General features: G+C 50.7%; 2 protein-coding genes across 2 annotated transcripts; one reads left to right on the top strand and one right to left on the bottom strand.

Moving 5' to 3' along the window:
• Positions 1–9: 9 nt before the first annotated feature.
• On the bottom strand, positions 10–22,165 carry pcmtl (l-isoaspartyl protein carboxyl methyltransferase, like). Its single transcript, XM_068039703.1, has 9 exons — positions 22,057–22,165; positions 17,548–17,672; positions 16,708–16,812; positions 6,464–6,495; positions 3,763–3,867; positions 3,133–3,253; positions 2,767–2,852; positions 721–890; positions 10–326 (listed from the first exon to the last, which is right to left on the bottom strand). Exons 2-9 carry the CDS (start codon positions 17,660–17,662, stop codon positions 314–316), a joined length of 747 nt encoding a protein of 248 aa, XP_067895804.1. The 5' UTR covers positions 17,663–17,672; positions 22,057–22,165; the 3' UTR covers positions 10–313.
• ccdc32 (coiled-coil domain containing 32) lies at positions 22,094–27,514 on the top strand. The gene is made up of 3 exons (XM_068039704.1): positions 22,094–23,465; positions 24,571–24,727; positions 26,325–27,514. The coding sequence occupies exons 1-3, from the start codon at positions 23,213–23,215 to the stop codon at positions 26,467–26,469; spliced, it is 555 nt and encodes a 184-aa protein (XP_067895805.1). The 5' UTR covers positions 22,094–23,212; the 3' UTR covers positions 26,470–27,514.
• Positions 27,515–27,955: the final 441 nt, after the last annotated feature.

The raw sequence follows: 27,955 nt of genomic DNA, 5'->3' as shown, positions 1-27,955 counted from the left end.
GCACACAGCTTGTGTGAATTGAACAGTTATTTTATTGCAGATTCCATGTTCACAACACTAGCCCCTGGGATGTTCCACATTCACACCAACAGATACCAACTTTCCCAATGACACTTGTTCACTGACACCCAACACAAACTCCCCGTTCCCCCACTGTCCACACTCCAACCCTAAGGGGGAGCTTTCAAGGATTCCATGGAGAGGGAGAGAGATTGATGTCCAGGGGAATGCTGAGGTGCAAACACAAAATAGGGCAGTTGCACGAGCCCAGTTCTCTTCAGGTCAGTGTTGGTGAAAATCAGCCATAGATCACTCATAGGTCACTCCTGTAATGTGACAGAAAGAGTCAGATCAGCGGTGGTCCCATCACAAATTGCACTCTCAACCAGACATGCAGCAAACCTCAATCACCCAGCGCCAGCTCACCGACCCCATACGCCCCCCCAGCTCACCGACCCCATACGCCCCCCAGCTCACTGACCCACCAAACCCCCCAGCTCACTGACCCGATACGCCCCCCCAGCTCACTGACCCGCCAAACCCCCCAGCTCACTGACCCCATACGCCCCCCAGCTCACTGACCCACCAAACCCCCCAGCTCACTGACCCGCCAAACCCCCCAGCTCACTGACCCGATACGCCCCCCCCAGCTCATTGATTATTAATCCTGCAACGTACACAGTTTTCCTCCTGTAACCCCACCCCTCAGCTCACACATACCCTCTCAACTGCCTATCCCGGTCAGTCAAGGGGACGTAAATCACTCCCATCAGTGTTGTGCGGGTTACGGTTCCATCCTGCATCTTGTCAAACTGCTGCAGTGACTGGCTTCCTCCACTCTCACCAACTGGCACAACCATGCGCCCGCCAGGCTTCAGCTGGTGCAACAACTGAGGGGCAAACAGAATGGATACAAAGTCTCAGTGCCTGTACCAGACCATGCTAGCTGCTGACCATTCCCACTCCACCCCTCATCCCAGCCTCTGCCTACACCGGACCACACCAGTTGCTGACCTTTATGCAGTGATGTCCTGGGGCTGAGATGTGGTAATTTTTCCCCCCAATTCCCATTGACTTCAATTTTGTTCGGGCTCCTTGATGCCATACTCGATCAAATGTTGACTTTATGTCAAGGGCAGTCACTCTCACCTCACCTCTGGAATTTGGCTCTTTTGTCCATGTTTGGACCAAGGTTGTAATGAGGTCAGGAGCTGAGTGGCCCTGACGAAACCCAAACTGAGCATCGATGAGCAGCTTAATGCTGAGTAAGTACCATTTGATGATTGAGAGTGGACTAATGGGTGGTGATTAGCCAGATTATATATGTCCTTTATGCGAACGAGACAAGCCTGGGCAATTTTCCACTTTGTTGGGTAGATGCCAGTCTTGTAGCCATACTGGTTTTTTTTTATAGCATGCTTCTTCCACTGTTTCGCATGCATATCGTCCTGTGTCGTAGCTTCACCAGGTTGGCACCTTATTTTGAGGTATGCCTGGTGCTGCAGCTGATGGCCACAGTGTCTCATGGATGCCCAGTTTTGAGCTGCTACATCTGATCTAAATCTATCTCACTTAGCACAGTGGTAGTACCACACTAGATGATGTAGGGTATCCTCAGTATAAAGTCAGGGCTTTGTCTCCGCAAGGAATGTGCGAAGGTCACTCCTACCAATGCTGTCATGGAGAGGTACATCTGCAACAGGTAGATTGGTGAGGACAAGGTCAAGCAGGTTTCTCTCCGTCAGTGGTGGTGCTACGGAGCCACTTTTGATGTTGGACAATGATGTCCCCCAGCCAGAGTACATACTTGAAACCATGACCTTCTGACTTAGAGAGGTACCACTGAGCTACGGTTGACATCTCAAAAGCTGAGTTATACTTTTAACACAAATTATTCCAACACAGAATGCTATCTTATATAAATTATAATTTCCTCAGCTGACTTGTCAATATCTCAGTAAGTTTTGTGACCTCTCCTCTGGAGTCCAAACACCTGCTGTGAACAAGGGCTGTGAGCTTGATTCAGTTAAATTCCACTCACTAACCCTGGACACATGAGGAGCATCTCGAATGAAACTTTTGAAAAATCCAGAGAGACACTGGGCCTTAATTTGCCCAGCCCATTGGCAACAGGCTGGGAGGCAGGAGGGCTGGGCTGGTAATATGGCAGGGGAAAGCATTGGAGGGGGGTTGCCCAATTTAGCAGTGTGCTCGCCCACTAGGCAGCAAATTAAGCCACTTAAGTGACCAAACAAAGGGCCACATCCCGCACACTCCAGCATTTTGCTTGCGTTGGGAGGGCCAACTGCCACATGGGGAGACTGCGAGGTAAACCCTGGTGACCTCCCAGCTGGTTCCCAGGCAAAGGGCCCCTGCTTGATGGACGCTCCATGGCCCACAGAGAGGCTCCCCCCGTGGCAACAGTGCCGCTGGTGCACCCTTACCTCCACCACCAACCACCCCCTGCCCCCAAATCACCAGGGCCTGCCTGCCTAGCCCCAGCTTCCCCCAACAAAACTCACCACTCTTCAAGGTCGCCTTGTCATTTAGGTACCCTCACCCTGGTGATGCAGCCACAGCAATGGCCACCACTACCAGTGGCACTGCTGAAGCTGCTGGCCCTCTGAGTGGGGACAGGCCACCATCCTCAATTGACTGCCGCTGGCAAAATGCCACCCCAGGGTCCCGCCGGAGTGGAGTCGCCTCCTGCTTTTGACCCTGGCCGTGAGACTTCAAAGTGCCCTGATCAATTCAGCCCTTGCTTACCTGCTGAGGAACTACAGCTGCAGCCGCACCCACATGAATGGCATCATATGGAGCTCCGTCTGGGTGCCCACGCCGGCCATCTCCCGCTGAAAGGGAGGGTGGAGAAGACTGAGTGTCAGAACTTGCTCTGAGCTTCATCGCCTCTTGAATTTCACAGTGGCTACGTCAGCCCACGCGCCCTTCTCCGAGTGTATCTAGTCAGCGAGGCACTGTCCCTCCCTGCCCCCTCCACCTCCATGCAACCCCTCCCCCACACCACCTCCTCATCCACACCCTGCCTGTCCCCCACATTCTCCCACCCTGTATACACTGCCCTCCGTGACCCTCCTCCACACCCCTTTCCCCGCCCCTCCCCCCCTCACATACCGATCAATGTGATCCGGCCCGAGCTCAGCAGTGTGGAATTGTCCGACTCAACGTTGTGAATGGACTGTTGCACCAGCTCTGGAATGTGATCAATTCCTACCACTGTCCCTGTGGGCCCCACCTGTGAACAGAGAGCAGGAGAGTTCTCCAGCGGTAAATATAACCCCCATCTCCCAACCCCCAGTCAACCAACACCCCGGGTAATCACCTCATCTCACACACACACACCTCATCTCACACTGCCTACCGGTTATCCATTTCTGTCGATGTGTTTGGACCGATGACCAACAGCACCCCCTCCCCTGGCTCTGTGACTGGGATATGGACACACTTAATCAGCTGTCCTTTCCTCAAGTCAGGATCTGGACTGTGAGGGTGGCTCAGCTATGGAGGGCACGCAGGCAGCCTGGGTCATTAGGAGCAGGTGGCCCCTCCCTCACATTCGGGAACTGAAGCTAATTCCAGCTCTCTTCAAAGCACTCAAAGCACTCAACACAGACTGGAGACAGAAGCTGGGCTGCAGCGAGGGCTGCAATTCCACAGTGTGCCACCAGAGGAGGCCCAAGCTACAATGGTGTTCCCTCAGACCAATGATACTGATTGTCCAGGTGACCAGCACCCTTCACTCACCAATCTGGCCATGCAGGCAGTCAGGTAACCGCTTCCTGACCCCACATCCAAAGCTCGAGCCCCTTCGTACAGATGGTCCTTCAGACATTCCAGTGCATGTGCATGCTGAAAACAGAGAGACAGCAAATTCAGCAACAAATCTTATACAGACAGGCAGAGCTGGGCTAGTCCCCACACTGGGAACAGCACAGTAATACAATTCCAGAATCAATGATCGGGGTGGAGGGGAGGGTCAGGTCGGGTCGGGGAGGAGCCATGGGGGCTGCGGGCAGCTACACGCAGGGAGCCAGCAGAGGCCAGTCTCACCTGAAATCCAGCCCAGACATGGTGACTGAAGGGCCCTCTCTCTGACGCAGAGTCTGGGCACTACGGTATTCAACTTTGTCCTGTCACCTTGGCAATCCAGATTGCAAGGCTCCTGATGTCTCACTCAGATAGGCCTCAGCACTGGGACACAAAGAGTTAACTGGTACACATGTAGGAGCTCATCAGGTTGGAACAGTGTAGAGGGAGTTTTACTCTGTATCTAACCCGTGTTGCACCTGCCCTGGGAGTGTTTGATAGGACAGTGTAAAGGGAGTTTTACTCTGTATCTAACCCGTGTTGCACCTGCCCTGGGAGTGTTTGATGGGACAGTGTAAAGGGAGTTTTACTCTGTATCTAACCCGTGCTGCACCTGCCCTGGGAGTGTTTGATGGGACAGTGTAAAGGGAGTTTTACTCCGTCTTTTCTGTGCTTACTATAACTGGTCATAAAGCAACAGGAAAACAGCAGGATGTCTGTGCAAGGAAACAGCAACTGGAAAACATCAACAGTAAGTGATTGAGGTATAACTTTATCGACTACAGGAATAAACATAGACAGCCATTTCAATTAATCATGGTCGAAAGTGGCTGTTTGGGTAAATGAATTGTCAATAAACTATTCTGGAAAGGATGCAAGAACAGGTCGATCAAGAGGTCTTGTCTGTGAAATCGAACTTTGATGTGGGCAAACTGAGGTGTAAAAGGAGGGTGGATTTTTGCAGGGTGTTGCAGAGCTGGGAAAGACAGACCTGAAGCTATTCTCTTGTACAGATTGATTACCTATGCTGCATTTCAATGAAGTCTCATGTTACCCACCATCAAATGCTTACTCAAAAGTGCGTTGATGTGAACCAGAGAAGGAAGGAAGGTTCACTAACATTTGATCCAATACAGCCATATCATGTTGTCTGGGGTATGTGATGGAGCAGTGCAACTCACAGCTCCTGCCGGTGAAGTGGTACATCAAGTAGCTTCTTCACTCTAAGGCAACCTCCTCACAGGGCTGCAGTCCAATTTGCCCGGAATAAGATGAGGGCTGAGGCGGCCTTTGCAGCCACTGTCAGTGAGAAACCTATGTTGCAGTTTGACTACAGATGGGCAAGTTGTGCAACTGTTCAGTGACCAAGAGGCAGCTGTCCTCAGGCACTGACAGACAGCTCCTGCATTTACAGGTCGGTGGCTAACGTGGCTGAGGTGTCCGCCGATCACCCCTGTACGCCTTCCTTCATCCTGCAGCAAAAACAACTGGGAAATATTCAGGGAATATCCAGAGCAACCACATCTTTGCTGGCTGCCTGTCATTGGAGTCTGCCAGGAAATTGAGTCAGGTATTCTGTTCATTATTCTTATATATCACGGAAGGTTGTCGAGACAATAGGAAAAACAGGAATTGCTCGATAAGGGAAGACCACAATCCATCTACCATCCTGGTAGTCACATGTTACAATGATAATGGAGTTATTGATTGATCACTGTAATCATTCTCTATTAATGAGTCTACACCAGACCCAGACATGAGGTGAGGAAAACCCCAGGTGCTGGAGAGCTTTGGGAATCATAGGTCCAGGGTTATTGAATATTTTTAAGGTGGAGCTAGATAGATTCTTCTTAGACATAATTGGCCATTATAAATTGCCCCTAGTATAGGTAGGTGGTAGGGGAATATAGGGACAGGTGGGGATGTGGTAGGAATATGGGATTAGTGTAGGATTAGTATAAATGGGTGGTTGGTGGTCGGCACAGACTCGGTGGGCCGAAGGGCCTGTTTCAGTGCTGTATCTCTAAACTAAACTAAACTAAACTTACCACATCATGTCTCAATTTACTAATGCACTGTAGCTTTAAATGGCATGAACTGTTTATCAGAACTGAACCAAAAGCAGAGAGCCAAATGGAAAACTGAGCAAACGGAAGCAGCTACATTCAGTCTGGCGCACGCTCAAAAGTGCCCAAGAGTTACACTGTCGTCTTAATTCTGCTCAAGCCTGCGTCATCGCTGAGAGGCAGAGTCTGCTGTAGTTACCTGCACGTCCAAAGATAAAATTTGGGTTCCCTGCAGCCATTCTGCTCCTGCACAGCCAGCAGAGTGCATCTGGTGTGTTCCTTGCAGGGATGTAAAGAGTTTATCAGCTCGATCCCTGCACATTCAGCCGCTCACAGCCCAATGACCCCCAGCAGTAAGTCCAGGCCCCCTTGTTCAGTGAGAATACCCAAGGAGCCGCACACAATGACCCCACACCTTGAACTGTTTCCCATTGCAACAATTCCCTGTGGATACTGCATGTTTCTAATAGGACAACATAGTTAGCAATGTTGCATCGCGCATCACATGCCAGAATCTGGTACAAACTGCACAGATACACTGACGATAAACACAGGGTTTGCTCATCACTTACCATGTGGGGTGCACTGATGGTCGCCTGGTAACCTAAAAACACCGAAAGGGAGCAAAGGTTACAAGATATATTCAAATGATAACAAATGCCTGTAGATATAGTGATTGTCTTTAAACAGAAGCACAACCTGTGGGCCAAGTCTTGCAGAATGACTGCATATACACACACACCCTGCGGAACAGGAGCAGCAGACTGACTGTAAATATACACACACATGCTGAGAGGCAGGAGCTTCAGTTTTATAGTAAATACACACACAACCTGAGAGACAGGATCTGCAGTCTGACTGTAAATATACAAATACACTGAGGGACAGGAACAGCAGTCTCACTGTAAATACACACACCCTGAGAGACAGGATCTGCAGTCTGACTGTAAATATACAAACACACTGAGGGACAGGAACAGCAGTCTCACTGTAAATACACACACCCTGAGAGACAGGATCTGCAGTCTGACTGTAAATATACAAACACACTGAGGGACAGGAACAGCAGTCTGACTGTAAATATACATAAACACATCCTGAAAAGGAGAGTGATTGCCCTTGATACCACGGCAGCCCTAGCCAAGGAGCCCTAGCCAAATTGATGTCAATGTGTGAATCGGGGTGAATCGGGGTAAACCTCTCCACCGTTTGGAGTCATACCAAGCACAAAGGAAGATGGTTGTGGTTGTTGGAGGCCAATCACTTCACTCCCAGGACATTACTGCAGGAGTTCCTCAGGGTAGTGTCCTAGGCCCAACCATCTTCAACTGCTTCATCAATGACCTTCCCTCCATCATTAAGGTCAGAAGTGGGGATGTTCACTGATGATTGCAGAATGTTCAGCACCATTCACAACTCCTCAGACACTGAAGCCGTCCATCTCCATATGCAGCCACACCTAGACAACATTCAGGATTGGGCTGATAAGTGGCAAGTAACATTCGCACCACACACGTGCCAAGCAATGACCATCTACAACAAGACAGAATCTAACCATCTCCCCTTGACATTCAATGGCATTACCATCGCTGAATCCCTCACTATCAACATCTTGGGGGTAACCATTGACCAGAAACTGAACTGGAGCAGCCACATAAATACTGTGGCTACAAGAGCAGGTCAGAGGTAGGGAATTCTGCAGCGAGTAAATCACCTCCTGTTTCCCCAAAGCCTGTCCACCATCTACAAGGCACATGTCAGGAATGTGATGGAATACTCTCCACTTGCCTGGATAGGTGCAGCTCCATCACCATCCAGGACAAAGCAGCCCATTTGATTGGCACCCCATCCACCACCAACGCACAGTGGCAGCAGTGTGTACCATCTACAAGATGCACTGCAGCAATGCACCATGCTTCCCTCGACAGCACCTTCCAAACTCGTGCCCTCTTCCACCTAGAAAGACAAGGGCAGCTGATACATGGGAACACCACTACCTACAAGTTCCCTTCCAAGCCATTCACCATCCTGACTTGGAACTATATCACCATTCCTTCGTTGTTGCTGGGTCAAAATCCCAAAACACCCTTGCTAACAGCACTGTGGGAGTACCTGCACCAGATGGACTCCAGTGGTTTGTCATGCTCGGAATGGGCTGTGATGAAATAAACAATGAACAGGAGGAATTATGAAATAAAAGTCAACTGTTGAACTGAACCACAAAAAAATGGACATATTTGTACCACAGACAAATTGGAGTTGAAGTCAGGTGACCCCCCCGTACTGTCAATAAACACATCCGTGTGTTGAGGATGGAACTTGTTAACCTCATCTGAATTAACTCTGGAGAAATTGAAATGTGTGCAGTACATGTTGATGACTCCCATCCACAGAAAAAAAAACTAACAAAAGGTCTGTAAGCAGACAGATTCCACAGCCCAAACCAAGATGAATAGGTGTGAAGTAGCACCACTGTAACAGAATGATCCCCATCAGACGCCAGATAGCAACAGTTTCCCTACCCTGGACCATCGTGTGGTAACACCAGGGGAGAGGGCCCTTTGTCACCTGACAGAGACTCAAATGTAATGGATTTTTTACCTTTAAAAAGGTAGCCCTCTGGGGTGAGAGGGAAGATCAACCAAAGACCACAGAAAGCCAGTTCCAGCCAGAGACCGAGTGATACGGTCCAGCTAAGCAGAAGAACCCTGCTGAATAACAACTTGTACAATCACTGCAGCAGAGAAATTGCAAGGTGACTTTGAGACTTCCATCTGTGAAAGTAAACCAGATTCACACCACCAACTTTGGGTTGAGCTTTAACCACAGAAGACTACAACAGTTCAGCAACTCCAAGACACGGAACATTCAGGCCTACAACACCATTATAAAATTTCCTCCTGAAAGACACTCAAGATTTTTTAAGCAACGAACTCTTGCACATTAATTTGGACTTTAATTGCATCTGACCTTTTTCTCTCTATTCTTGTGTATGCATGTGTGTAAAGATGCGTGCATGGGTGAGGTTGCGAACATTTTGGGAATTGTTTAAAAAAAGTTATTTTTCTTTTGTTTTAAACTTACGAGAAAACCTGTTATTCGTTTATTTGACCCTAAAACACACAGGAACTAACTCACCGTTTTTAACAAAACATTGTGGTCAGTTGGGAGGTGATAGGTGGAAGCCGCCTACACCACTTACCACCTGTCTGTAACAGGTTCAAGAAGGCAGCTCACCACCACCTTCTCAAGGGCAATTAGGGATGGGCAATAGAAGCTGACCTTGCCAGTGACGCCTACAACCCATGAAACGAATAAAAAACAAGAACGGCACAGTGGCGCAGTGGTTAGCACCGCAGCCTCACAGCTCCAGCGACCCGGGTTCAATTCTGGGTACTGCCTGTGTGGAGTTTGCAAGTTCTCCCTGTGTCTGCGTGGGTTTCCTCCGGGTGCTCCGGTTTCCTCCCACATGCCAAAGACTTGCAGGTTGATAGGTAAATTGGCCATTAGAAATTGCCCCTAGTATAGGTAGGTGGTAGGGAAATATATAGGGACAGGTGGGGATGTGATAGGAATATGGGATTAGTGTAGGATTAGTGTAAACGGGTGGTTGATGGTCGGCACAGACTCGGTGGGCTGAAGGGCCTGTTTCAGTGCTGTATCTCTAAACTAAAACTAAATATACACAGACACCCTGAGGAACAGGAGCTGCAATCTGACTGTAAATAGACACACACCCTGAGGGACAGGAGCTGCAATCTGACTGTAAATAGACACACACCCTGAGGGACAGGAGCTGGAGTCTGACTGTAAATATACACACACCTTGAGGGACGCTGCAAGACCAGCAGCAGTGATTGGTTGGTGAGTATGTCTTTTTTTCTCTCGAAGCTAGGACATTCATACAAATTTTGAGCTGGGAACTTAAAAGTTTCAATCGGTGTAAGTGAACTAATAAGAGTCGTAGAGTCATACAGCACAGAAACAGGCCCTTCAGCCCATCATGTCTGTGCCGGCCATACAGCACCCAACTACTCTAATCCCATATTCCAACACTTGGCCTGTAGCCTTGTATGCTATGGCGTTTCAAGCAGTCATCTAAATACTTCTTAAATGTTGTGAGGGTTCCTGCCTCCACCAACCCTTCAGGCAGTGCGTTCCAGATTCCAACCACCCTCTGGGTGAAAAAATGTTTCCTCAAATCTCCCCTAAACCTCCTGCGCCTTACTCTAAATCTACGCCCCCTGGTTCTTGACCCCTCCGCTAAGGGAAAAAGTTTCCTCCTATCTAACCTATCAATGCCCCTCATAATCTTGTACACCTCAATCAGGTCCCCCCTCAACCTTCTCTGCTCCAAGGAAAACAACCCTAGCCTTTTCAGTCTCTCTTTATAGCTGAAATGCTCCAGCCCAGGCAACATCCTGGTGAATCTCCTCTGCACCCTCGCCAGTGCATTCACATCCTTCCTATAGCATGGTGACCAGAACTGTACACAGTACTCCAGCTGTGGCCTAACTAGTGTCTTATACAGCTCTATCATAACCTCCCTACTCTTATATTCTATGCCTCGGCTAATAAAGGCAAGTATCCCATATGCGTTCCTAACCACCTTATCTACCTGTGCTGCTGCCTTCAGTGATCTATGGACAAGTACACCAAGGTCCCTCTGACTTTCTGTACTTCCTAGGGTCCTACGATCCATTGTGTATCCCCTTGCCTTGTTAGTCCTCCCAAAATGCATCACCTCACACTTCTCAGGATTAAATTCTATTTGCCACTGCTCTGCCCATCTTACCAGCCCATCTATATCTCCCTGTAATCTAAGGATTTCCTCCTCACTATTTATAACGCCACCAATTTTCATGTCATCTGCGAACTTCCTGATCATACCTCCTATATTCACGTCTAAATCATTAATGTACACTACAAACAGCAAGGGTCCCAGCACCGATCCCTGCGGTACGCCGCTGGTCACAGGCTTCCAATCGCAAAAACAGCCCTAGACCATTAGCCTCTGCCTCCTGCCACTAAGCCAATTTTGGATCCAATTTGCCAAATTGCCCTGGATCTCATGGGCTCTTACCTTCTTAACCAATCTCCCACGCAGGACTTTATCAAAAGCCTTACTGAAATTCATGTAGACTACATCAACTGCTTTACCCTCATCTACACATCAGGTCACCTCATCGAAAAATTCAATCAAGTTAGTTAGACACAATCTCCCCCTGACAAAGCCAGGCTGACTATCCCTGATTAATCCCTGCCTCTCCAAGTGGAGTATTAGCACAAAGCAGGTCACGAGGCATGAATCAAAATTAATAGTTTTATTTATTCATTCATGGGATGTGGGCGTCACTGGCCAGGCCAGCATTTATTGCCCACCTATAATTGCCCTTGAGAAGGTGGTGGTGAGCTGCCTTCTTGAACCGCTGCAGTCCATGTGGGGTAGGTACACCCACAGTGCTGTTAGGAAGGGAGTTCCAGGATTTTGACCCAGCGACAGTGAAGGAACGGCGATACAGTTCCAAATCAGAATGGTGTGTGACTTGGAGGGGAACTTGCTGGTGGTGGTGTTCCCATGCATTTGCTGCCCTTGTCCTTCTAGTTGGCAGAGGTCGTGGGTTTGGAAGATGCTGTTTAAGGAGCCTTGGTGCATTGCTGCAGTGCATCTTGTAGATGGTACACACTGCTGCCACTGTGCGTCGGTGGTGGAGGGAGTGAATGTTTGTAGATGGGGTGCCAATCAAGCGGGCTGCTTTGTCCTGGGTGGTGTTGAGCTTCTTGAGTGTTGTTCGAGCTGCACCCATCCAGGCAAGTGGAGAGTATTCCATCACACTCCTGACTTGTGCCTTGTAGATGGTGGACAAGCTTTGGGGAGTCAGGAGGTGAGTTACTCACTGCAGGACTCCTAGCCTCTGACCTGCTCTTGTAGCCACGGTATTTATATGGCTACTCCAGTTCAGTTTCTGATCAATGGTAGCCCCAAGGATGTTGATAGTGGGGGATTCAGCGATGGTTATGCCATTGAATGTCAAGGGGAGATGGTTAGATTCTCTCTTGTTGGAGATGGTCATTGCCTGGCACTTGTGTGGTGCGAATGTTACTTGCCACTTATCAGCCCAAGCCTGGATATTGTCCAAGTCTTGCTGCATTTCTACACGGACTGCTTCAGTATCTGAGGAGTCACGAATGGTGCTGAACATTGTGCAATCATCAGCGAACATCCCCACTTCTGACCTTATGATGGAAGGAAGGTCATTGATGAAGCAGCTGAAGATGGTTGGGCCTAGGACACTACCCTGGGAACTCCTGCAGTGATGTCCTGGAGCTCAGATGATTGACCTCCAACAACCACAACCATTTTCCTTTGTGCTAGGTATGACTCCAACCAGCAGAGAGTTTTCCCCCCGATTCCCACTGACTTCAGTTTTGCTAGGGCTCCTTGATAAGGTAATAAGCGACTAACTAAATTGCAAAAGAGGGAATAGGATTTTTTTTAGATCATGGGTGAGCAGCTGCGACCTGTTGCTTGCAATTCCTGCGCTATGGGGGAAGTTCAGGACACTTCATGTGTCTTGGGCAACCACGTGTATAGGAAGTGTCTCGAGCTGCTTCAACTCGAGCTCAGAATTTCCAAGCTGGAGTCACTGCAGAGCGTCAAACAGCAGGAGAGTTTCCTGGATTGTACATTCCAGGAGGTGATCAACCCACAGGCAGTAAGAGTTCAGGATAGTAGGTGGGTGGCCATCCAGAAGAGTAGAAAGGGGCAGGAGTCTTCAGGGTGTACTCAGCTTTGAAGACCACTGAAAGTGACGACACCTTGAAGGAGTGCAGTCCAGACGATAGCACCAATGGGCAGGGACTGCACAGGAGGGAGCAGCAAAGTGCAGAAATGCAGTTGTTATAGGTGATTCCAGAGTCAGGGGGACAGACAGGCATTTCTATATCCGTTATCATGAGTCCCACATGGTGTGTTGCCTCCCTGGTGCCAGGGTAAAGGACATCACTGAGAGGGTGCAGGATATTCTGCAGGGGGAATGGAGTGAACCAGATGTTGTTACCAATGACCTAGCAAGGGCAGGTATTGAGGTCCTACTGTCAGATTTTCAGGGGCTAGGGAGGAAGTTAAAGAGTAGGACCTTGAGGGTAGTAAGTTCTGATTACTCCCAGTGGCATTTGCTAGCGACAGTAGAAATAGGAAGATAGGGAGGATCAATGCATGGCTTGAAGCATGGTGCAGGAAGGAGGGCTTCGGATTCTTGGGACATTGGGACTAGTTCTGAGACAAAAGACACCTATTCAGAAGGGATAGGTTGCACCTAAACAGAACTGGGACCAATGTCCTCACAGGAAGATTCACTAGTATAGCTGGGGAGGGTTTAAACTAAATTGGCAGGGGGATTGGCACCAGCAGATAGAAGTAGAAAAGAGGAATAAGGTGCATAATGTGAGAGTGTTCGACAGTATTAGAGAAGGGAGTAGTTCTGTATTAGATGGGAGTAGACTGAGAAGTACTATGAGGAATACAAAGCCAGGATTACAATGCATGTGTGTAAACACAAAGTTGGTGAATAAGGTTGGCAAGCTAGAAGCACAAATAGCAGTATGGGAATATGATGTAGTGACAATAACAGAAACGTGGCTTAAAAATGGTGAGGACTGGGTGCTTAATACGCAAGGATACTAAGTGATCGGAAAAGATAGAGTAGTCCTGATTAGGGAAGACATTGCAGTGTTACAAAGGGAGGATGTCCTTGAAGGGGCAAGGACAGAATCCATTTGGTTAGAGTTGAGGAGCAAATAGGGTATGATCACGTTACGAGGGGTATTCTATAGGTCTTTAATAGTGAGAGAGAGAGATAGAGATAGAGATGCAATTCTGCAGGGAAATCACAGAGAGGTGCAAGAACTATAGAGTGGTGATACTGGGGGACTTTAATTACCCAAATATTGACTCAGATAATTTTAGAGTAAAGTGTAAGGAGGGGGAGGAATTTCTGAAATGTGTTCAAGAGAACTTCCTTGATCAGTATGTTTTCAGCCCAACTAGAAAAGAGGCATTGTTGGATACGGTGCTGGGAAATGAGGTGGGCAAAGTGTCTGTGGGGGAGCACTTGGGTAAGAGTGTTTATTGTAACATAAGGTTTAGACTAGTAATGCAGAAAAGCAAGGAACCAAATAAGGTAAAATGTCTAGATTGGAAGAGGGCTAATTTAAATTTTCAATTTCAATACACATAAAACCTGAGAGACAGGAGCTGCAGTCTGACTATTCGCAACTCCTTAGATACTGAAGCAGTCCATGTAGAAATGCAGCAAGACCTGGACAATATAAAGGCTTGGGGTCTTGGGCTGCTAAGTGGCAAATAACATTCGCACCACACAAGTGCCAGGCAATGACCATCTCCAACAAGAGAGAATCTAACCATCTCCCCATGACATTCAATGGCATTATGATCGCTGAATCCCCCACTATCAACATCCTGGGGGTTACTGTTGACCAGAAACTGAACTGGAGTAGCCATATAAATACCATGGCTACAAAAGCAGGTCAGAGGCGAGGAATCCTGTGGCGAGTAACTCACCTCCTGACTCCCCAAAGCCTGTCCACCATCTACAAGGCACAAGTCAGGAGCGTGATGGAATACTCTCCACTTGCCTGGATGGTGCAGCTCCAACAACACTCAAGAAGCTCAACACCACCCAGGACAAAGCAGCCCACTTGATTAGCACTCATTCAAAAACATTCACTCCCTCCACCACCGACACACAGTGGCAGCAGTGTGTACCATCTACAAGATGCACTGCAGCAACGCACCAAGACTCCTTAGACAGCACCTTCCAAAGCCACGACCTCTGCCAACTAGAAGGACAAGAGCAGCAGTTGCATGGGAACATCACCACCTGCAAGTTCCCCTCCAAGTCACACACCATCCTGACTTGCAACTATTATCGCCGTTCCTTCACTGTCGCTGGGTCAAAATCCTGAAACTCCCTTAACAGCACTGTGGGTGTACCTACCCTACATGCAGCGGTTCAAGAAGGCAGCTCACCACCACCTTCTCAAGGGCAATTAGGGATGGGCAATAAATGCTGGCATAGCCAGTGATGATAAAAAAAACAAAATGACTAAATATTAACATACCCTGAGAGACAGGAGCTGCAGTCTGACTGTAAATATACACACATGCCCTGAGGAATAGGAGCTGCAGTCTGACTGTAGATATACACACAGCCTGAGGGACAGCAGCTAAGGTCTGACTGTAAATATACACACACCGGGATAAGAGCTGTAGTCTGACTGTAAATATACACACACAACCTGAGGGACAGGAGCTGCAGTCTGACAGTAAATATACACACACAGCCTGGGGGACAGGAGCTGCAGTCGGACTGTAAATATACACACATGCCCTGAGGAACAGGAGCTGCAGTCTGACTGTAAATATACACACACAACCTGAGGGACAGGAGCTGCAGTCTGACTGTAGATATACACACATGCCCTGAGGGACAGGAGCTGCCGTCTGACTGTAAATATACACACACAGCCAGAGGGACAGGAGCCAAGGTCTGACTGTAAATATACACACATGCCCTGAGGGACAGGAGCTGCAGTCTGACTGTAGATATACACACACAGCCTGAGGGACAGCAGCTAAGGTCTGACTGTAAATATACACACACCGGGATAAGAGCTGTAGTCTGACTGTAAATATACACACACAACCTGAGGGACAGGAGCTGCAGTCTGACTGTAGATACACATACACAGCCTGAGGGACAGGAGCTGCAGTCTGACAGTAAATATACACACACAGCCTGGGGGACAGGAGCTGCAGTCAGACTGTAAATATACACACATGCCCTGAGGAACAGGAGCTGCAGTCTGACTGTAAATATACACACACAGCCTGAGGGACAGGAGCTAAGGTCTGACTGTAGATATACACACATGCCCTGAGGGACAGGAGCTGCCGTCTGACTGTAAATATACACACACAGACAGAGGGACAGGTGCTAAGGTTTGACTGTAAATATACACACATGCCCTGAGGAACAGGAGCTGCAGTCTGACTGTAAATATACACACACAGCCTGAGGTACAGCAGCTAAGGTCTGACTGTAAATATACACACACCGGGATAAGAGTTGTAGTCTGTCTGTAAATATACACACACAACCTGCTATTCAGCATTTGGAACGTGACTAAATGTCGATTCTATTACTGCACTCGAACACAGGGTTAGTACACAGGGTAGAGTAGAAGCTAAATAGGAGAGATTGGAGTTAATGGATAAGCAGGTGTTTCTCTATTGGGAGCGTACATCAGCCTGTTGAAGACGCTGCTTCATGCTGGGGTTAACTTTCCATGGGTGTATACTGCTCCTGGTATCTCACCCTGGGCAGTGAGTGTCAGCCTGGGCAAGGGCTCCTGTCAGCTGCGTGCTCATCACGCAACATACACAAGAGTCTCAGCAAGGGCCCATTGGAAGAATGGCCCCCACCTCTCATAGCCAGCCAGTCTCAGGGGCACTATGCTGGGGGTCAGCCTCTTCCCCTCAAATCAAAGGGTATGGGAATGCGGGAACAGGTTACTGAGTTGGATGATCAGCCATGATCATAATGAATGGTGGAGCAGGCTCAAAGGGCCGAATGGCCTACTCCTGCTCCTATTTTCTATGTTTCTGCCCGGGCACAGGTCAGACCCCACCCCAGATTCTCCTGATCCCTCAAACTCACTTACACAGGAGCTGGCAATTGGGTTTTATAAAGCACCTACACTGGGCGTGGAATGAAGTGGGAAAACCACTCACCTATAGACTGTGGGGAATCCATGTAGGGATGCGTCCTGCAGTATAGAGCCCGGTCTGTAGCCATCAGAGCCTCAAACACTTGTGGGGAGCGAATCACACCATTTTCTGTGGAGGTGAAGAGAATACTGCGAATTAATGAAGGTTCCACGTGCTAGCTAAGTGAGATATGAGGGGTGACTAGATCTGTAATAACAGAACTCGATTACTGCAGCACCCCTCATTATCCCCACAGTCCCAGTTACTTCTTAGAGACCTGGAATAGTGCTAATACCCTCAGGGCTCTCACTGCTACTGGTTAACAGGCTTGTTATAGATCAAAGGGATGGAGTTTGACATCCTGCTCTCAAACTACAAACAACCGGTTAATTTGCCCATATACGCCATCACTGTGACACAAACTGCCCGAAACAACCTACTGATCTAGGATCATGACCAAAACCTTTTGTGAAGGTCACAGGCACAGTCCATTAGACCACTGGATCCATTAAATGTCCTATTGAGGCCTCTTCTATTTTACCCCTTGGGTTTGACCATCAACTCACATTCCATCCATGTGCGTGCGATCTCTGTGTGCGTGAGTGGACAGTGTCCATGCGCACGGCCAGCCTGTGTGGACAGTGTCCGTGCGCACGGCCAGTGTTTTTCTTAATGCGTTTGTGGGATGTGGGCATCACTGGCTAGGCCAGCATTTATTGCCCATCCCCAATTGTCCTTGAACGAAGTGGCTTGATAGGACATTTCAGAGGACATTTTAAGAGTCAGCCACATTAATCCAGAGAATTCTGATTTTATTTCACTTGGCTGAAACTGGTTCTGATCGAAACTGTTTGCATTACTCACTTTTAAGATTCTGGACTAACTGGGAGTGGGAGTTTCCAGAGGAGGTCCACGCCATGGTCCTGACCAGCAATACTCCTACTGGAAAAACAACCGAGAGCCTCAGCATGGTCAGCATATCCCTTAAACTGAACCAAAGCACAGTGATTAGCTCCAACAACTCAAAAACAACCACCATTCAACCTAGAAATACACTCAAAACTGCCCAGTGTTACATTCTCTCTCTGCCTCACTCACTCAATTGTATTGAGCGAGAAACTGGCAGATGGAGTATAATGTGGGGAAATGAGAAATTATCCACTTTAGTGGGAAGAATGGAAAAGTAGAATATTTAGGACTGAGATGAGGAGAAGTTTCTTTTGAATGATTGTGAATCTTTGGAATTCTCTACCCCTAAGGAATGTGGATGCTGAGTCACTGAGTATATTCTAGACAGAGGTTGATAGATTTTTGGGCACTAAGGGAATCAAGGGGAAGGTGGAGTTAAAGTCAAAGACCAGCCATCGTCATACTGAATGGCAAATATGTTCAGGGGGTGCCATATGACCTATCCCTACTCCTATTTCCTCAATGATCTTATCTCAATCTGTGTATGCGTGTGTCTTTCTCACTCTCTTCCAGTGTCAGACTCTCACTTTCATCCTTACTATGTCTCTCTCACACACTCCCTCACACTTTCTTTCACTTCTCCCCCTCCAGCCCCCTTTCCCCCAACCATGCCCACCTCTCCCTCTCCCGCCATGAACCCCTCTCCCCACTTTCCCCATCAAGTACCCCTCTCACCCATGACCCACTCCCCCAATGATTACCGCCCCCCCCGCGACCCCTTCTCCCTCGCACCCTCCCCCACAAACCCCTCTCCTCCTCCTCCTCCCCCCCACTTCCACCTTCTCACCCCTCTCTTCCGCACCCCCTCCTCTCATCTTCACTGTCCTCCCTCCCTCCTCCTCCTCCTCACTCCCTTCTCCTCACCCCCTTCCTCCTCTCACCCCCTCACCCCCTCCTCGCTCACAACACCTCTCCTCCAACCCATCGCCTCCCCCCCACCTTCCACCTCCTCCTCCCGTCCCCTCACCCCCATTTCCTCCCCCCCCATCCCTCAACCTCCTCCTCCCCTAATCCCCCACCTCCACTTCCTCACCCCCCACCTCTTCCTCACCTCCCACCTCTTCCTCACCCCCCTCCCCTTCCTCACCATCACCTCCTCCACTTCCTCCCCCCTCACCCCCCTCCTCCTCACCCTTGCCCCCCTCCTCCTCACCATTAACCCCTCCACCCCCTCCTCCTCCTCACCCTTAACACCCCCACCCCCTCCTCCTCACCCTTATCCCCCTCCTCATCCTTACCCTCTTCCACCCCCTCCTCCTCACCCCCCTCCACCCCCTCCTCCTCACCCCCCTCCACCCGTCACCCCCTCCTCCTCATCCTCCTCCTCCCTTCATCTTCCTCCTCCTCAGCTCCTCCACTTCCTCCTCGTCCCCCTCAGCTCCTCCCCCTCACCCCCTCTTCCTCCCCACCCCTCAACCTCTTCACCCCCTCCCCCTCCTGATAACCTCCCCCCATCTCCTCCTCACCTGCCTCCTCCTCACCCCCTCCCCACCACCACTCCTCCCCCCAAACCCCTCCTCCCCACCCCTCCACACCAACATCCCCTCCTCACCCCCATCCCCTCCTCATCCTCCCTCACCCCCATCCCTTCCTCATCCTCCCTCACCCCCTCCTCATCCACCCTCATCCCAACCCCTCATCCACCCTCACCCCCCCAACCCCCCCTCACCCCCTCCTCACCCCCCAACCCCCCCTCACACCCTCCTCACCCCCAACCCCTCCTCACCCCGAATCCCTCACCCCCAACCCCTCCTCACCCCGAACCCCTCACCCCCTCCTCACCCCTCACCCCCTCCAAACCCCTCACCCCCTCCTCACCCCCTCCAAACCCCTCACCCCCTCCTCACCCCCTCCAAACCCCTCACCCCCCTCACTCACCCCAAACTCCTCACCCCCTCACCCCTCCTCACCCGCAACGCACCCTCACCCCCCTCACTCACCCTCATCCCCCCCTCACTCACCCTCATCCCCCCAACCCCCACTCACCCTCATCCCCCCAACCCCACCTCGCCCCCAGCCTCCCCTCGCCTCCCACCCCCTATCCACCCTCAACCCCTCCTCACCCTCAACCCCACCCACTCTTCCTCCTCAACCCCACCCACTCTTCCTCCTCAACCCCACCCACTCTTCCTCCTCAACCCCAACCCCACCCACTCTTTCTCCTCACCCTCAACCCCACCCACTCTTCCTCCTCACCCTCAACCCCACCCACTCTTCCTCCTCAACCCCACCCTCCTCAACCCCACCCACTCTTTCTCCTCACCCTCAACCCCACCCACTCTTCCTCCTCAACCCCACCCTCCTCAACCCCACCCACTCTTTCTCCTCACCCTCAACCCCACCCACTCTTCCTCCTCACCCTCAACCCCACCCACTCTTCCTCCTCAACCCCACCCACTCTTCCTCCTCAACCCCACCCACTCTTTCTCCTCACCCTCAACCCCACCCACTCTTTCTCCTCACCCACTCTTTCTCCTCACCCACTCTTTCTCCTCACCCACTCTTTCTCCTCACCCACTCTTTCTCCTCACCCACTCTTTCTCCTCACCCACTCTTTCTCCTCACCCACTCTTTCTCCTCACCCTCAACCCCACCCACTCTTTCTCCTCACCCTCAACCCCACCCACTCCTCACCCTCAACCCCACCCACTCCTCACCCTCAACCCCACCCACTCTTTCCCCTCAACCCCACCCACTCTTTCCCCTCAACCCCACCCACTCTTTCCCCTCAACCCCACCCACTCTTTCCCCTCAACCCCACCCACTCTTTCCCCTCAACCCCACCCACTCTTTCCCCTCAACCCCACCCACTCTTTCCCCTCAACCCCACCCACTCTTTCTCCTCAACCCCACCCACTCTTTCTCCTCCCCCTCAACCCCACCCACTCTTTCTCCTCACCCTCAACCCCACCCACTCTTTCTCCTCACCCTCAACCCCACCCACTCTTTCTCCTCACCCACTCTTTCTCCTCACCCACTCTTTCTCCTCACCCTCAACCCCACCCACTCTTTCTCCTCACCCTCAACCCCACCCACTCTTTCTCCTCACCCTCAACCCCACCCACTCTTTCCCCTCACCCTCAACCCCACCCACTCTTTCCCCTCACCCTCAACCCCACCCACTCTTTCCCCTCACCCTCAACCCCACCCACTCTTTCCCCTCACCCTCAACCCCACCCACTCTTTCCCCTCAACCCCACCCACTCTTTCCCCTCAACCCCACCCACTCTTTCCCCTCAACCCCACCCACTCTTTCCCCTCAACCCCACCCACTCTTTCCCCTCAACCCCACCCACTCTTTCCCCTCAACCCCACCCACTCTTTCCCCTCAACCCCACCCACTCTTTCCCCTCAACCCCACCCACTCTTTCCCCTCAACCCCACCCACTCTTTCCCCTCAACCCCACCCACTCTTTCCCCTCAACTCCACCCACTCTTTCCCCTCAACTCCACCCACTCTTTCCCCTCAACCCCACCCACTCTTTCCCCTCAACCCCACCCACTCTTTCCCCTCAACCCCACCCACTCTTTCCCCTCAACCCCACCCACTCTTTCCCCTCAACCCCACCCACTCTTTCCCCTCAACCCCACCCACTCTTTCCCCTCAACCCCACCCACTCTTTCTCCTCAACCCCACCCACTCTTCCTCCTCACCCTCAACCCCACCCACTCTTCCTCCTCACCCTTAACCCCACCCACTCTTTCCCCTCAACCCCACCCACTCTTTCCCCTCAACCCCACCCACTCTTTCCCCTCAACCCCACCCACTCTTTCCCCTCAACCCCACCCACTCTTTCCCCTCAACCCCACCCACTCTTTCCCCTCAGCCCCACCCACTCTTTCTCCTCAACCCCACCCACTCTTTCCCCTCAACCCCACCCACTCTTTCTCCTCAACCCCACCCACTCTTTCTCCTCAACCCCACCCACTCTTCCTCCTCACCCTCAACCCCACCCACTCTTCCTCCTCACCCTCAACCCCACCCACTCTTCCTCCTCACCCTCAACCCCACCCACTCTTCCTCCTCACCCTCAACCCCACCCACTCTTTCCCCTCACCCTCAACCCCACCCACTCTTTCCCCTCACCCTCAACCCCACCCACTCTTTCCCCTCACCCTCAACCCCACCCACTCTTTCCCCTCAACCCCACCCACTCTTTCCCCTCAACCCCACCCACTCTTTCCCCTCAACCCCACCCACTCTTTCCCCTCAACCCCACCCACTCTTTCCCCTCAACCCCACCCACTCTTTCCCCTCAACCCCACCCACTCTTTCCCCTCAACCCCACCCACTCTTTCTCCTCAACCCCACCCACTCTTTCTCCTCAACCCCACCCACTCTTCCTCCTCAACCCCACCCACTCTTCCTCCTCACCCTCAACCCCACCCACTCTTCCTCCTCACCCTCACTGTTTCTGTCGCTCTATTGATGACGCACTCACTGTGCGCGGTTTGAAGTCCCGGATGTCGGTGGTGGAGTTGTGCGGATGCGGTGATCAGACCCGGGAGGAGCTCCTTCTTCACCGTCACCCCGGCCCGGGGACCGGCCTCCAGACAGAGACACTCACTGCCTGCCCGCTTCACAACGAGCTGCGTTTCCCTGTGGGGGTCAGACTGATTGTCTGGTGTCTGTCTGACTGATTGTCTGGTCTCTGTGTCTGTCTGACTGACTCTGGTCTCTGTGTCTGACTGACTGTCTGGTGTCTGTCTGACTGATTGTCTGGTCTCTGTGTCTGTCTGACTGACTCTGGTCTCTGTGTCTGACTGACTGTCTGGTGTCTGTCTGACTGATTGTCTGGTCTCTGTGTCTGTCTGACTGACTCTGGTCTCTGTGTCTGTCTGACTGACTCTGGTCTCTGTGTCTGACTGACTGTCTGGTGTCTGTCTGACTGATTGTCTGGTGTCTGTCTGACTGATTGTCTGGTCTCTGTGTCTGTCTGACTGACTCTGGTCTCTGTGTCTGACTGACTGTCTGGTGTCTGTCTGACTGATTGTCTGGTCTCTGTGTCTGTCTGACTGACTCTGGTCTCTGTGTCTGTCTGACTGACTCTGGTCTCTGTGTCTGACTGACTGTCTGGTGTCTGTCTGACTGACTGTCTGGTCTCTGTGTCTGTCTGACTGACTCTGGTCTCTGTGTCTGACTGACTGTCTGGTGTCTGTCTGACTGACTCTGGTCTCTGTGTCTGACTGACTCTGGTCTCTGTGTCTGACTGACTGTCTGGTGTCTGTCTGACTGTCTGGTGTCTGTCTGACTGTCTGGTGTCTGTCTGACTGACTGTCTGGTCTCTGTCTGTCTGACTGACTGGTCTCTGTCTGACTGACTGGTCTCTGTCTGACTGACTGTCTGGTCTCTGTCTGTCTGTCTGACTGGTCTCTGTCTGACTGACTGTCTGGTCTCTGTCTGACTGACTGGTCTCTGTCTGACTGTCTGGTCTCTGTCTCTGTCTGACTGGTCTCTGTGTCTGTCTGCATGACTGACTGTCTGGTCTCTGTTTGTCTGACTGTCTGGTCTCTGTTTGTCTGACTGACTGGTCTCTGTCTCTGACTGGGAGAGTTGGCGATGGCTGCGGGTGACATGGAGTCCAGCGATGAGCTGTGGGAACGGATTTGTTCTAGCCTGACAGCCCACACAATGGACAGGAATGAAACCAAGTCTGCAATCGGAGGCTGCCAGCCAGAATCTTTCTCAGAAATATTCAGCCCAATTCCTGGGAAGGGGCTGGATGAGGACTCGGTCAGCAGCAATGAGGATCAGGCAGGTGTCAGTCCTTGGACACCCATGGCAGATTCACACCAATACTTAGCAACACTGGGTAAGTGTGTGATTCAAAGCTTTCTATTCCAGGTGTCCTGCTAGGACAGGGGACAGAATCTGTTCCAACACCCTGTCAGTGTGCTGATCAGTGGGACTTGGGCGGGGAGGGGACAGTGTGGGGCAAAAAGCAGAGCATAAAGGGTGGTCTAGCCACTGATTTTCACTGCAGGCAACTTGCCATGTGTCCTCAAAACAGAAAGTGCTGGAAATACTCAGCAGGTCTGGCAGAATCTGTGGAGAGAGAAGCAGAGTTAACGTTTCAGGTCAGTGATCTTTCATCAGAACTGACCTGAAACGTTAACTCTGCTTCTGTCTCCACAGACACTGCCTGACCTGCTGAGTATTTCCAGCACTTTCTGTTTTTATTTCAGATTTCCAGCATCCGCAGTATTTTACTCTTATTGCTATTTGTCCTAGCCCATCCCAAACAGGCAGGCATTGGAAACACCATACAGTCACCGACAGACCCAATGCTGGCACACCTCACTGACAGTGTATGTACTGTCCTGAACAGTGCATAGCTGGTGCATTCAGCATACTGTCCTGGACTGTGTGTAGCTGGTGCAGTCTGTGTACTGTCCTGGACTGTGTGTAGCTGGTGCAGTCTGTGTACTGTCCTGGACTGTGTGTAGCTGGTGCAGTCTGTGTACTGTCCTGGACTGTGTGTAGCTGGTGCAGTCTGTGTACTGTCCTGGACTGTGTGTAGCTGGCGCAGTCTGTGTACTGTCCTGGACTGTGTGTAGCTGGCGCAGTCTGTGTACTGTCCTAGACTGTGTGGAGCTGGCGCAGTCTGTGTACTGTCCTGGACTGTGTGTAGCTGGTGCAGTCTGTGTACTGTCCTGGACTGTGGAGCTGGTGCAGTGTGTGTACGGCCCGGGTCTGTGTGTAGCTGGTGCAGTCTGTGTACTGTCCTGGACTGTGGAGCTGGCGCAGTGTGTACGGTCCGGGTCTGTGTGTAGCTGGTGCAGTCTGTGTACTGTCCTGGACTGTGGAGCTGGCGCAGTGTGTACGGTCCGGGTCTGTGTGTAGCTGGTGCAGTGTGTATACACTCCTGGACTGTGTGTACTGTCAGCATACTGACTGGTTTGTGATTCTTCTAACAGAAAATCGCCTGCGAAAATTGAAGGGTCTTAATGAGGACCCGAGTTCAAAAGAGATGCTCCGCAGCCTGTCGCAGGCAAAGAAGGAATGCTGGGATCGATTCCTACATGAGCAGTACAGGTCTGAAGTGTACAGCGATGAATATGAGACAGACCCGAGGTAATATGTGATGTGTAGTGTGCTCAGATTTACACCAGGTATTACAAAGTAGACGCACACATCACAAATCCCCACACATAGACTGATGAGATTGTGTTGCTGCCTCGATCTGTCTTTCCCACAACTGGGTGATGTTGCAGGTGATGTTGGAGTGATACCTGCTCCCCTGTCCCCCATTTTGGCAGTGATCCATTGATATTATATATTTTGAAAATGGCTACATAAGCTAATTTTCACCATCCCCTGCCCCAAACCTCGTACAGACAGATCACAGGGTGACACTCCAATGCTCCTGGATTCCTGGGTCCCTGTGGGACAAATGCCCCGAGTGTTTCGAGGTGTCTCAGGATTTAGGACGGCCAACGGCAGGTATCAGTGGCCGGTTGACTCCCCACCCTCACCCTGGTCCACTCCAGGACCCGAGGCGCACACTCCAGTATCAACACCACACACAGACAGACTCACACAACAACCTGCATTTATATAACACCTTCAACATAGTAAACATCCCAGGGTGCTTCACAGGAGCGTTATTTAATTTATTTCACACCAAGCCACATAAGTAATATTAGGGCAGATGACCAAAAGCTTGGGCAAAGAGGTAGAGTTTAAAGAGTGTCTGAAAGGAAGAGAGTGAGGGCGAGGGAGGGAATTCCAGAGCTTGGGGCCGAGGCAGCTGAAGGCCGACCACCAATGGTGGAATGATTCAACTCAGGGATGCTCAACAGGCCAGAATTAGAGGAGCACAGATATCTCAGAGGATTGTGGGGCTGGATGAGATTACAGAGATAGGGAGGGGGCGAGGCCACGGAGGGATTTGAAAACGGGGATGAGAATTTTAAAACCGAGGTGCTGCTTAACCTGGAGCCAGTGTAGGTCAGTGAGCACAGGAGTGATAGAGGAATGGGAACTGGTGCAAGTTAGGACGCGGGCAGCAGAGTTCTGGATGCCCTCAAGTTTACGGAGGGGAGAATGTGGAAAGCCAGCGAGGAATGCATTGGAATAGTCAAATCTAGAGGTAACAAAGCATGAATGAGGGTTTCAGCAGCAGATGAGCTGAGGCAGGGGTGGAAATAGGCTGTCTTATTGATAGTGTGAATATGTGATCAGAAGCTCATCTCAGTCAAATATAACAGCACGGTTGCAAACCGTCTGGTTCAGTCATTTGTCTATGTGTATAAATAATACATTTATATGCACACTGACTCCAATATATGTACACAAACTGACATAGACTCTAATATAAACACATGCAACACTGTATACACACACGCAGATATATATATATATATATATATATAGACACACTCGATATATATGCTCACGCACACAAACACAGATATGCTTGACAAGTGGCTTTAAAGCTCTATGGGCACAGGACTGGGACACATCACTTGGAGTAATGGACCTCCAGAATTAGCCCTGGTCTTCTCTGTCCCTTGAACTGGGACATGGAAGATGTGGAATTGATATCACTCCATTATACGGTTAGGGCTTTTGTGTATCCAAAGGTTCCCGGTCTGGAGCACTCAGTGTACGTTTAGGAAGTCCTGCCTGTGTCCAGTCTACTCAGTAACCATCTCCTTTATTCGTCCAGCGCCATTGACCATTTCAAGCGGTGGCTGCAGCCAGAGAGAGTTCCAGTCAGCGCGGAGGAAGTCCAGTATCTGATCAACCCTGAAGGACAATCTGCTGGCCAAGAGGAGCCGGATAGCAAGAGCTGCTCGGCCTGTGAGAAGTGACGATCTGCAGTGCCAGTGCCTTGCCAAAACATGCAGCTGGCCGTGCACAGGCCAGAACCAGGCTGAGTGCTTCCCATCACCCCAACACTGAGACATTGAACCGCTTAACATGACATTCACCGCCGGCTGGAAGGGCAAATAATGAACCTTGATGATCCCAGCAGCTGAATCCAGTCCTTTAATGCTGTCTTGTGTGTATTTTAAAATGGAGGCGCGCCAGGGGGTTCCTCAGGGCCTCGTAACCGGCAGTTATCGCCTTGACCCACGTGCACCGGCACTCTGCTAAAGTTCAGTCGGTGGAGCTGGAGAGGCCCAAAGGACACTCCTGGCAAGTCGGGGCTCAGTGGTTCCTAACCTGATGATCTGTGTACCCTCCAGTACGTTAATGGACCTGTACCATTGAGAATTACAGACTGCTCTTTGTCGAGAGGTTTGCACTCATTGTCTCACTGATCGCATCATTGATTCAACAGCACACATTCTCTCTGCTCCTCTGCCACCTCAACTGCAATGTCTAAACTTTTGCAGCTTCTTTCAGCCCATCGAAGCTCACATCTGCCTGAGCTTCTCTATTTCAGATTATAGACTGAATGAAAACTGTGCTGAGGTTTCAGCCCGCAGCTGGCCCACCCTTCTTTATTGGTTCCTTTGAGCAGCAATCTCAGCGACCTTGCTTGTCCTGGCGATGCTCTTCCCACAAGGATGCCCCTTCACGTTAGACCAGGCTGCACTGCTCCTGCAGAGCGAGCAAAGCTCTCAGCTCAGTCCCTCTGTATTGGCAACATGGGTGAGCCACAGGAGTGTGGAAGTAGGAACTGATATTTCCAGCCCTTTACACTGAAAGGCTCCGAACATACGAATTAGGAGCAGGAGTAGGCCACTCGGCCCTTCGAGCCTGCTCCGCCATTCAATAAGTTCACGGCTGAACTGGTTACTCCACATTTCCATCGACCCCCAATAACCTTCCACCCCCTTGCTTATCCAGAATCTATCTGCCTTAAAAATATTCAAAGACTCTGCTTCCACTGCCTTTTGAGGAAGAGAATTCCAAAGACTCATGACTGTCTGAGAGAAAAACATTTCTCCTCATCTCTGTCTTAAATGGGCGAGCCCTTAAAGGTCAGCTCAGGTGACGAAAAAAAACCCGACCCGAACCTGACAGAACCACATCAGACCCGAGCCCGACCTGGCCCGACTGCTGGAATGTTCCCTCTACTTACCTTCCGACTCCCAATCTGTCAGATCTTTGCCCACTCACTTAACCTATCTATATCCCTTTGTAGCCCTGTTATGTCCCCTTCACAACTTACTTTCCTACCTATCTTTGTGTCATCAGTAAATTTAGCAACCATACCTTCGGTCCCTTCATCTAACTCATTTATATAAATTGAGGCCCCAGCACACATCCCTGTGGCACACCACTCGTTACATCTTGCCAACCAGAAAATGACCCATTTATACCTACTCTGTTTCCTGTTAGCTAACC

The sequence above is a fragment of the Heterodontus francisci genome, chromosome 9 (genome assembly GCF_036365525.1).
Source record: "Heterodontus francisci isolate sHetFra1 chromosome 9, sHetFra1.hap1, whole genome shotgun sequence".
Lineage (NCBI taxonomy): Eukaryota > Metazoa > Chordata > Chondrichthyes > Heterodontiformes > Heterodontidae > Heterodontus > Heterodontus francisci.
This window is presented reverse-complemented; position numbering and strand designations above follow the sequence as displayed.